The following is a 12,379-nucleotide window of genomic DNA, read 5'->3' as shown; positions in this document are numbered from 1 at the left end:
TGGTGCTGCATATGTTTATCGTTTTCTCACCTTGTTCCGAATCTCCAGTAAATTCCCCTGTCGCCACAGAGTACCCTAGAGGTAGAGATATTTGCACATTAACCCATCTTGATGACATTTGTAAAAACATTTACAAAACCGAACTATAAATAATTCAGCAGTCATTTTATGACTGGTATAAGTTATCCATATACACTGCCAGAAGAATTATTATCAATGTACTTTTTGGAGAACTACTAATAATTAGATGAAATTAATTCTCGCCCACTCTTGCAATGTTAGAGAATGTTTGTAGAGACATTAGTTTCCATTTTTTGTTGAAAACAGTCAGGCCAAACTATTTGCTATTAATAGTGTTGCAGAGGTAGAGAACAAGAACACTTTTGCTCCACTCTGGGGGAAACCAAACAGTTTGAGTATTTTTGTCCACATGAAAACACTTTTGGAGGTTGTCAAGAACACGCCAAAGCAAATGGCACATGCACTATAACACATTGTGTTACAACTATTTTAGCCAATCAGACGAAATTGCAGTGATGTCAGATAGTCAAATTATGGAAAATGGCAATCACTGTAATCATACCTAACAGTATCAAATAGAATGAAACACAAAATCAGTGTACACGAGGAAATAACAACACACAGAAATCCATGTGTGAGGAGAAAGATAAAGAGGCTCATATGATGTATTTGGAGTAAACTTGTCGAATGCAAAGAAAATGAAACAAGTGAGAACAATGGTTAACCAAGTCTTTGCAATCGACTCTACCTGTTAAACATCTGGTCGAGGATATAGATGTGGAAACGACTGCACAATTTTGATCATGTACATTGACTAGGTCATCATATCCTCCTCAGTTTTAAAGTGTGCAAAGTATGCAGCAAAGGTTCATCAGTAAAAGAGAGCCATGATTAAGTTTGAAACCTTAAGGTTCTTTAGAAGGGGTGACCATGAAAATGTGTCACTCATTCTCATATTCTTTCTACTCCAAACTTAAGACCTTACCAACCCCACTTTATTTACAGATGTTGAGCACGACGGAGAACACATTGTCCAGATTGTGTGCTGAGAAAGGGGCAATGATCTTTTGCTTTTAAGATTGCACAGACACAATTGGGTTGAGAGACAGTGATTATTGTGGTCAAGGTATCCTGCAGCAAGTAAGGTGAAGAAACAATCATGAAAAACTAATGCTTTTCCTGTTGACTTTGAACAGACTACACATTCAAGCATCTCCAGAAGTCACCTCGGTGATGGGAAATAGGTAGAAGGAAACTCCAATTTCCAGAGGGCATAATATTCGAAACCCTGGCCCGGCAATGACATCATCGTGTAGTCCCCAGAGGGGAATAAAATTATCCTGGCGTAGATTACAGAGTTGAGATAAAAAGGCTGTGAAGAAGCTGCGTAGAAGGCGTAAAAAGGCCAAATAAGAGCAACTTGTTCAATATTTATGGAACAAAGGATCAACTACATGGCTTATGACGCTCTTAATCAGAAATGGAAAATTCCCATCTCAATAAGTGTGGGATCTAGTGACAAAGGTTGAACTGAGAAGTCATTGGAGACAACCCGCCGTTCGTAGGCGTCAGAAAGAACCTCATGTTTGCTTTAGCGCAAGAGCTTCCGTAAACAAGGTGAGAAAGAGAAGTGACATGGTCAGTCATTGCTGACCTGACAACGGGAGTGTTGTTGTTAAGGGTTGACAGCGACAGGGAGGGTTGGAGATAACCCGATGACCTTTCTTCCAAAGCTACAGCAGAATTGTTACTATTTTAGCAACAGAACATAATATTCTCTACTAAATTACTGCCAAGTGTAAGAGAAAATTCTTTGTAGTGGATATTAGCCACCTCATTAGATAAGATGATAACCAAGTCTGAATCTTTAACACTATCAAATATTGGTCCTGAGAAACACAAACTTTGATTTTGAAGATGACTCTACAATCCTAAAAAGACATTGAGAGTTTGCGGATTACCGAGATAACTGTCATCGTGTGTGTCTTCAGCAGCAGCGGTGTGTTTCTCTCCTGGAACTCGTCTTAAAACGGCCTTCATTGAGTACCCATTCAGTATCTCAGCTACGCCTGCTGTCATCACCTGACCTGGTAACAGACAGAGATACACAGAACAGACAAATAAGTAGAGTGAGAATGTCAAATCTATTTAGGCACACACATCACTGTTAGAAGCGTTTGTGTGCATAGAGCTAACGATACATCGGAATGCTCCCCCAGGGAATGTAAAAAATCCATCATTGCTGGAGCAAAAAACAGGAAATATATTTACAATGTTACTTAAAACTTGCAAGAAAACATCTGTCTTCTTCCAAAGTGAGGACTCATGATTTATCCATATTTGCAGAGAGGCAAACAACACCTTTGCTCTGCTTTTGAGCAGCAGGTCAAACAAACAAAGCATTTTATCTACTGCTGTACTCAAGCACCCATAAATCCTTTTTAATGCGCATGTGTGCGTGTGCAGGAACGTAGGCAGAGGAAATGGCCACTGCTTAACCTTCCTGGTAACTTCACATCGCCTACTTGAACTGACTATCTCCCAAAATAACATATCAATACATTAAACTCACCATTAACCTTGACTAATGACACAGTATATGGAAACAATGGGGAGACCATACACTCATTGGTCACTACATTATGCACAACTTAACAGAATGTGCATATTACAGTGGTTTGAAACTGTACTGCATCATAATGACAGGTGTTTATAAAAAAATAGTTTAAGTATAATTCACAAAATTCTTATACTACTGCAAACTACATTCACAACAATAAACATGATGATGCCTCTAAAATTAAATCTTGAATTAGGTCCTTTATAATTAGAGTCAAACATAACTGGGTGCTGTGGTTTTAGATATTTGTGTCCAGGTCTTGCATTAGATATTGCGAAAGTGTACATAGTAAAGTGTCTACGAGTAACAGTGTAATGGTTCCGCTGCTAATGATGATTGTTTCATATAAGAGTCCATAAAATCCAGGCAAAGTGCTTTTATAAACATGAAGAGGAAGTATTTTAACTGGAGGCAGTCAGACAAAGGCACCAAAGGGAGAGTCCATTAGTTTATTATGGCTTGTATATGCTGCAACGTTCATTATTAAAAAAGCTGACGAACAAAAACCTTACAAAAAATTTTCATGGGTTCTAAAGTGTCTGTTTTTTAGCGTTTGATAAGAGTCTATACAGTTGCATTGTTTTGACTGTCCCAGTACATACACCCACATAAGAATGAATAAGTGCTGTCTATATATGACTAAAGTGTTCTAACTTAGAACTCTGCACCATTTAAATTGAGTTTTGCCATTTGAGTCAGACAGAATTATTCCCTTGACGCAGGAAAGCAAACATAGATAAATAAGTTTCATTGTTTTTGGGGGAAAAAAAATCTAAATTTTGTTGTGATAAGCCAGGAAAGAAACACTGTTTCAGTACTTATAAGGAAAAAAGCTACCTTCTTTATACTTGGATGGGCGATTTCTTTATATAGTATTGAGGAACCGAGCTACGGAAAGTTGGCGATTTCATCACAAAAGGCGACTAAACGGACCGATCCCACAAAATTATGTATGTGACAATCTATCGGGGTGACAATTTATGCCGAGTATGTAGTACGTCTTGCGAAGATCGTATGTGACGGTCCTGTAATGGAACGAGGACTTAAATGATTTCTCTTATTTAGGATAATATAGATGACCCTGGAGAAACTAAATGAAGTAATGGCAATACTTTTACATATGTGATTGAAGTCCAACTATATGACATTTCAGCATTTTCCTTAGTGTCCACATTCTGAAAGCAATCCATCGTGCAAGAGCTGCATCTGCGATGTCTAAATCCTTAACCCTTGCCCCTCACCTTCCATCTCTTTGGCTGCCTTCTGCAACATGTTACTGTCATCTCCTTAATGACCTGCTATCCCAGCCGTCACCTTTTCTCTCTGACCCCCCTCAACCTGAAAACTTTATCATGGAACTGAGCTGCCGTCCCTCCTCACTCCATTACCACCCAGAACAGATCCTTACGCAGCCCAAACACTCACTTCCTGTCCCTGTGATATACTTGAAGTGTAATTGGTATGGGGAAGTGGACTCTTAAAGAAAGAAATGACTATATTTTTCGATGACAATGCTTATGTGGCTGAAATTGCCAGAATTGCTGAAAAATAAAGACTTCTTTTTTTTCCATTGTATGTCTGTGTGTGTGGGAGTAAACTGCAGTCATAAGACTGTTAAACTCATCAGGGGCTCTTATATGAATACTGCCTATATGCAATGGAACCTTTGAGAATGAACACAATTTATTTTTTGGACTGCTTATTGACCCTTTTTTTAAATTAAATAATCTGTTACTTGGTAAAACCATTTTAAAATCATTTATTTATGTTATTTATGTATATATGTTTAACTAACATATGCTAAGAATTGAATGTCTCTCCATTTCATTTCACAAAATTACAATTTTAATTGCTCCAGTCACAGAATAGGAAAAACATGGCAGATTCTGGTTGTACAGCAGTGCCGTGCCTAAAGATGGAAATTTAATTTGATCCATGGCCGCACTTTTTTTTCTTCATTATGTATATTACTATCTAGAATTTAAACAGATAAAAACATAATTTCAGTGTTTTTGATGATTTTAATCACATATTTTTCTTGAAAGGTTTGGTCAATCGCCAAACAACGTATGCCTCAAAGTTTGAAGGTTTGCTGTTGGCGTTAGTCTTTGTGTGCATTTTGATTGCAAGGGTCCCACTCATATTAAGAAAAACATGCAAGTGACATTAATGAAAGATTCTGAATAGTCTCTACAGGTGAATATGATTGTAACACGTTATCTTTCTATATAGGTCTTGTGATTGACTGGTAACTAATTCATAGATTAGAGGTGCACATCAGGGCTTCATTAAATTTTTCTGTTTACATTCCAGTCATTTTTTGGGGGGACTTTGTGGATGGATGTTTGGTTGAAATGATTTGGATTCAGAAGTTACCTTTACATCAGTTCAGTATATGTAGAGTGTGTTCCTGCATTTACCTTGCCAGTAAAAGCTTCCAGGGCCTCCTACCACCAGCCTTCCTTCCTGGAATAAATACAATTACTTGCGGTTAGTCATGTGACAGGAACTTGTGTGCACATGTGACTATTTGCGTGGCAACAAATGAGGTCCAGTATGCACATCGTATGCTTGTGTGTTTGATTCCTGCTGTCATATATTTTGACAACTTTCGCAGAGTGAGGGCTTCCTGTACAGGAGGGTTAGGTCGCACCATGAGATGAAGGTTAAAGGTTTCCCTGACTTTACAGTGAAAGAATGCATGTGTGTATTTAGTCTATTGTGTTAAGAGGCGCACTGGGATGCGAGGCTCCCATTGGGATAAACAGGGTCCCCATCTTTCGCTATAAATCTCAAAAGGGAGGTCTCAGTTTTCAATTTTAAGAAGGGATGTTCTCGATGTTTCTGGTGGGGGACTTTGCTAATAATGTGCTAGTGTTGTTCTCATCTTTACCTTAGTGAAATCCACACTGAAGCCAGCCTGGCAGAAGCCCTGTCCCTCTGGGTCCGGGTCATCTGAGGAAAAAAAAAAAGAAAATTGAAAAAAGAACAGACACGCACCATTGAGTATAAAAAGGCAACATGTCATTAGTTTTAATCAGAGGATATGTTTGTTTCTGAAGCTAAAAGCTCTTCGGACTTGGGGGTATATTACCTCATTCAGATGAAAAAGTTTAATAGGAAATAGGAAAGAGAAAACAAAATGGCCAAGGACTATTTTGATTTGAATTATGCCGCTAAACAGCGCGTGAAGATAAAAAAAGGATGCATTGTTCCCTACGTTGGAGGCACCTCGAGGTGATGCTTGATGATGTGTAACAACGCACGTGCATATAAACACAGCTTGATTTATGGGATGTAGGGAGGTTGAACATTCAGTGTTAGTGGAGTCGTAGGAATGAGACATATGATAGGAAATACAGCACCGTTTTATGTCCCTCTAGAGAGATGCATGGTTCACTGTGTTAAAAGGGGCTTTGTTTGAAATGGTACATACACAGAAATAGTGTGTGAAAAATGTGTTTTTGTCTGATAAATGTAGGCTGCTGGTGTATATCTGAGTGTGAACAGTAAGGGATTTGTTTGCAGAGTTGGACACTAAAGGCTGCATTTGATCTGCTGTTTATGATGTGCCACCTGATAGCCACCATCCTTTTTTATCAAGATCATATCAGCTTGAAGGGAAGGGGAAGTAGTGACTTCGTTTAGAGCGCAGATGAATTAAGGAGTAAAGGAGGAAAGTACCTACAAGCTCCATGGAGATTATGGAAAAAAAGGCATGGATATATTATCAGTCGTAAAAGGATTTGAATGTGAGATGTAAGGTAGCAACTCTATTTATCAGGAGTACAGTTGGTGTCAGAGTGCAACTAGAAGGGAGAGCATGACTTCATAAAATTAACTGGTTTGGAGGACACATTATCAGGTACTTGTGCACAATCTAATGAGATCCAGAAGAACTGTTCTGATTGCATATATCAAGTGAAGAGAATTTTAATAATTTCCTAAAAGGTTTGTCAATGTAGTCTGTAGTCTGGTTTTCAGTCACTTGCAGGATAAACCATATATTATATCCATGACCATATCAGTTCCACAACCTAGCTTGCAATGTGAATATGCTTGTATTATGAATGTATTTTCTCCATTGGAAAAAAATAAATTCCAATTAATTCCTGCAACGCTTAGCTTATTTAAATATATATCTTGGTGCAAAGTTGAAGTATCACTGCCAATCTACACTTTAATTATGGTGTGATTATGAGCGTGACTGCTGGTCGCTTAAATTGTGTTCCGTGATTGGCTGGCAACCAATTCAGGGTGTCCTACACCCATTGCCCAAGTTTGCTGGGATAGGCTCTAGCATCCCCTGCAACCCTTATGAGAATAAGTGGAAAAGAAGATGAATGAATGACTAAAACTAGCTTTTGGATTTTTCCATCCAAGTATACCTGATATCATGGCCACAAATGGATATATGAAATAAAGGGAAAGGTGAGGTGGATAGGAAGTGGAGGCGGTGTGGTAGAGTGACTCACTGGTCCGACACGGCGAGTATTCTGCGTAGGCACTGAAGTTTTGGACAGCCACATAGCATGTACCCACGGGATCCATCTCCCCGCTTAGCTTCACCGTGCGCCAGTGGTAGAGAGGAGCACATGCCTGCACAATACATCACAAGTTTAGTTTTTTTCAAAGGGGAACAAACCAGACTATCATATTGAGTTTCTATTTTTCCCATATCTTTCTATGGTAATATTTATTTAAAAAAAGATTACAACTGAAACATTGACTATGTAATAAGCATCATTGCAGTATGTTTATGATATAATATATCTAATCTTTTATTAATTTTCATGAAACATGCCAAGTAAAAATATTACCACCCAAGATCAGTTTTTTCATTGAATTGAATTGGCTGCATATACAGTATTAAAAAAAATATTTGCCATAATGTTTCCACCACAATAGTTGTGTAGTCATTTCTTTCATTATCTGTCACAGCATATGCATTTAAAGCGCAGCATATGCCTCTTTTTTTTTCAATTTTACAGATGCAGATATTTACCATGCTAGATGGAAAAGTGGAGCTGCTATACTGCTTTTCATTTTTCCCCAGTAATAAACCTTTTATTTCATTTTCCAATGGCTACTTACCACCACTTTGCCTTTGTGTGTCCTTACAGATGCTCCAAACCATTGGTGGGACTTAAACTCTAGATTTTCTCTGCTGCCATTGACCTTTAACATGCGGTTATCTGTGGAGAAAAATGAGCAAAGATGCATAGCCTACATTAATTGATGACAGCAACGGATGCCGTGATGTTTGGCACAATGGATTAATTCTTTGACTCTGAGAGGATGGAAAGCATTTGTCAATGATAAAATATACTATAAAAGATACCAATAAATAAACACCAACGACATTTGCTCCACAGACATTTGTGAGGATGTCAGTGGATTATTTTAATTTTAAAGAGCTAAACCTGTTCTCATAAAACACATCAACACCTTGGAGACAAAAACACACAAGCGTTTCCCCGCAGACTAAACTAAATTGTTTTAGCATTGGTAATATGCTGTGTATGTGTTTGTGGATATTTTCCAGCATTATTGCAGCTGCGTTTCTTAAGGAATGTGTACCCCCCATCTGTGTTAAAAACTTACCTTTACCACATGTTCTCTCAAACTCACACTATGCATGAGCACGGCCGGTCATTGTTTTGAACTCGTGAATGGATGTGGAGATTCTAAATACCTTGACTGACTGATGGTAATTAAAAAAAAAAAACACTGTATCCTGGTGAACATTAACACATTTTAGGTGGTTCAGAACACAATTGACTAACTCAAACTGAAGAAACCATTTGACATCCCTCCATCTATCCAATTTCTACACTGCATATACTGACTGTTCAGTAAAGCGCGGGGGCTGAAGCCTATCCCAGCAACCAGAATACACCCTGGATTGGTCCCCAGTGAATCACAGACCACATGTAGAGCAAAATAAACTATTCAAACTCCCATTCACACAGTTACTGAGACCATCAATATTCTATATCACCTTCCAGCTGATGTCCACAGGGAGATGAAGACTGTTAAAAGACAGACTACACACTGAACTTGGATGGCAATCAATTACCGGACACATAGAAAGGCCGATTGACATTCACAATATCATTGAGTGTGAACAGACCCCGTGCTTGCCTGCATGAAAGTCAGGAGAACATCAGTGACGCCAGTTCCACTAAGAAAGAGAACATTTAATTCAAACACCCACCAAGATAAGACACACAAAAAGGCTCAAGACGCACTCTTCTTTATCTTGTATAAGAATTACTATCACATTATCGTTGACCATATGGTACTATCCGATTAAGGCTTTGTCATTGCTCTCATGAACACGCAGGTTCATGCACTTAATCAGGTGCATACAAAGTTGACACATGGATAATAACCAGCAAAACACACACATAAGGTACACAGATGTTTGCTGCTCTTGCCTTAGTTATTGTGTACAAGAGTGTTTCTTTCCCAGTCTAGTTTTCATTTTTTTACAGTTATTACTGGGCTTCCTGTAACTCTAGAAATATCAAACATGGGCTTCATCATCCCTCAACAAATAATTTATGAATAGATACAAACACTGGTATTTATATTACTGCATACATGCAAGCACACACTTGCAGTTTCTGCCTTTTTACGCTACCTGTCTTTAACCCTGAAACCCAAAAGTAAACAAATAAAATCCTCCATTCTTGATAAAGTGATAATATTCAACCAGGAACCAACAACATGATTTTCACAAACTTTGGTAATGATTGATGGTGTTTTGAAGGATTGACTTTAAAATACACTTTTTTCTTATTATGGTGAGTAGAAACGTCCTAGCTGATTTTGAAAGATAAACAGGGGATAGACTGGTTGACTGGTTGCTAGGCTGGCACATACACTCTGAGTTACACACACCTCCACACCTATGGAAGGTATACAAGTCTTCACCATCGTGTGATAAATTTGGTATAACCAGAGAAAAGCACATGCATGAAAAAAAAACTCAGGCAGTCCAAAAGAAGGCCAAAGACAAAAATTCTGGACCTGAGAATTGTTTTGCTCATGCCATAACCACAACGTCGTCTTGATTCACTGTCCTGAAACATTTGACGCAAAGTTTGATTAAGCACAACAGGCTGGCGTGGTTATTCAGTGTTACCTACCATGATTTTCAGACTATAGGACTCTGTATGCATTTTTGGCTGATGGTTAAAAGGCTTCAATGGCATAACATAAAATTAAAAACTATAACATCAGGTTAATGTAGTCCTTATACTGAAAAAATGCAGGGTAGGTAAGGTAAGAGTTTCTCAAGGGTTAGGGTTAGTATAAAAAGTAGTATAAAAGTATAAAAATAAGTTAAAAAGATCAATAAAGTACTCCCTAGTTCATATACTAATGAACTAAAGGGCAGTGTGTTCTACAGTTTTACTAACTCAAAACGACTGCAGTAAAAAGGTCATTAAAACATAAAAGCTTGTGGTGGCCATTGACTTTGGCATAGTACTGTGTTTAGAGTACACATGCAATGTTTTTTATTTGGGAATGCAGGAAAATAACTTTTCTTTACACAGCCTTTACAGTTTTGATGCTGCTCAGATGCTGATTCAAATCCCTTTCCTGTAGAGTAGGCATAAAAAAGTTATATTTGCCCTGAGATTTAAAAGATGTTAAGTCATCTCAAAGAAAGAACAAGAGGGGGGTGGATTGATGGAGGAAAGGAGAGACAAGTGGAGGGGAAAGGAGACAGGGTACATTTTCAAGATGTAATGAAAAGCAGACCTCACCCAGTCCCTTGATTCTTCCAAAAGGGAACCAAAATCCCATGTGCATACAAAGAACCCCCCCTCCCTTACAACCCCCTCCTTTCTTGTGTTCTCACTTGTTCTGGATTTTTACCGACTCCTGCCTCATACAACGTTAGAGATGAAGTACAGGGTGATTGGGTACATTGCGTCTCAAACCATTCAGTCTTGCCACTAGCCATCATTTTGATAAAAGCCATATGTCTTATCGCTCTTGTTTTTCCATGCAAACAACCACGTGCCAGCGCAAAAATAATTAACTCTTTGGTTCCCCTTGCAACAAATGCTGTCATTTTTAGCTTAAAAAAATATATGCATAGCTCTCTTTCATGCAACAGAGATATTGTTTAAAGACAGTTCTCTGTTTAGAGCAAAATAAGTGATGGTACTCACTGGCGTTGTCAAAGGGTATTTGTGTGCAGCTGTCAGGAAGACCTGGCCAGGGGCAGTGGTAGACGGACCCGGCCTCCACAATGCCAGGCTGGGAGGTGTTGGCTTTGGGAGCACCTACCAACACACTGAACCTGAGACACAAATGCACATATTTCTTACAACTTATGCAAGAAAAGACAGGAAAATCAGGCAGGAAAGCTTCATTCAAGTGATAACCCCAAAAAGACATGGGTTGTGCATTGACCATTATAGTAGTCTTATACAATATACTTGAAAATAATACATTGCTTTAAAATGCAAAAGCATGTATTTAACAGTTGTATACTGACCTTCTGGGCATGTGTGTGCAAAAAAACTAAGGTCAAATTGAAAATAAGAGGTTTAATTGTATGTTTAATATTTTAATTATTTTGTATTTATTTATTTATTTACATTAAGTTTTTTATTTTAATGTGTTTATTTATTATAATTGATTTATTTTAACTTAAATATTTCAAATTATATTATTTATTTATTTGTTTTTGTTTATATATTATTTTAAATATTTTCTTTACTTATTTATGTTTTTACTGGGAAAACTCAGTTTGTGGAGTAGCACCACCACTGTTATACCAAACTGTGTATGATGACAATAAAGGCTTTTGATTTGATTTGATAGCAGAAGCAAACCTCATAATAAAAGATTAAACGTGCATATTGACATTTAACCATGTTGTATTAAATTAAACTGGAAAAAAAGCATTACATCACATGGATTTCCCCTTGGCCACGACATAATCTCACAAAATCTAATCTGTAAATAGTATTTAGGAACCAATCCAAATAAAAATAAATCTTCAACCATCATCATAAACAATATTTATCAATAGTGTATCAATCAATTGAATATCATCCCTCCTCCTTGCATTTTTTTGCAATGCATCTATGGATCTAATGCACTTATATGGATTAATAACACATTTGCCACTCACACATCGCTGTCGGTGGCGGGCTGGTAGAAATCCACGGAATAACCAAAATAACTCCCAGTCGGTCCACGGAACACCGTGGGATGCTGTGCGTAAAAGTTGAAACTCCACACTCCACTTGGCGCGCACCAGAAGAGGAAGAAAACCCGATATACGAACATTCTCAAGTCCCATGAAGGCTCCATCCTTCTCCTTCCAGTCCGCGAATGGATGTCCTGCAGTGTGCAGGTGAGGTAGTTTCAAACGCCGGTTCGAGTGCGTCTGGTAAACCGCGCTCCTCCCCCGGATCTTCTGACCTCTTCTAAACCAGCAGCAGGAGTACAACTAGGGGAAGGGACAGCCACAGTTTGCAACACAATCCCACCCCAGCCCCTGCGCCAAACTATACCCCCTACTCACAGACACACGCACACACACACACACGCACACACGTGGTCATTAGAACAGGCGCAAACCACAAGTGAGCGTGCAAACCGTACGTCATCATTCCTTTTATGGTGCCTTTTCCGCAACGGGAATATACAGCCATCGTTTTAAGTGCTTGAACAATAAAGAACAACCAAGAAGAGGACCAAAAACAA

General features: G+C 38.4%; 1 protein-coding gene across 1 annotated transcript in view; it reads right to left on the bottom strand.

The window, feature by feature from the left end:
- Positions 1–12,140, bottom strand: part of itga8 (integrin, alpha 8) — a 41,845-nt gene extending 29,705 nt beyond the window's left edge. Inside the window, exons 1-8 of the mRNA XM_077721451.1 lie at positions 11,802–12,140; positions 10,831–10,961; positions 7,736–7,836; positions 7,117–7,240; positions 5,535–5,596; positions 5,062–5,107; positions 1,983–2,108; positions 31–75 (exon numbers count right to left, since the gene is read on the bottom strand). Coding sequence (XP_077577577.1) covers positions 31–75; positions 1,983–2,108; positions 5,062–5,107; positions 5,535–5,596; positions 7,117–7,240; positions 7,736–7,836; positions 10,831–10,961; positions 11,802–11,983 — 817 coding nt within the window. The 5' untranslated portion in view covers positions 11,984–12,140. The remainder of the gene's footprint in view (positions 1–30; positions 76–1,982; positions 2,109–5,061; positions 5,108–5,534; positions 5,597–7,116; positions 7,241–7,735; positions 7,837–10,830; positions 10,962–11,801) is intronic.
- Positions 12,141–12,379: the final 239 nt, after the last annotated feature.

This window comes from Stigmatopora nigra, chromosome 7, assembly GCF_051989575.1.
Source record: "Stigmatopora nigra isolate UIUO_SnigA chromosome 7, RoL_Snig_1.1, whole genome shotgun sequence".
Taxonomy (NCBI): domain Eukaryota; kingdom Metazoa; phylum Chordata; class Actinopteri; order Syngnathiformes; family Syngnathidae; genus Stigmatopora; species Stigmatopora nigra.
The sequence above is the reverse complement of the archived record's forward strand: the minus strand, read 5'-3'. Positions and strand labels throughout refer to the sequence as shown.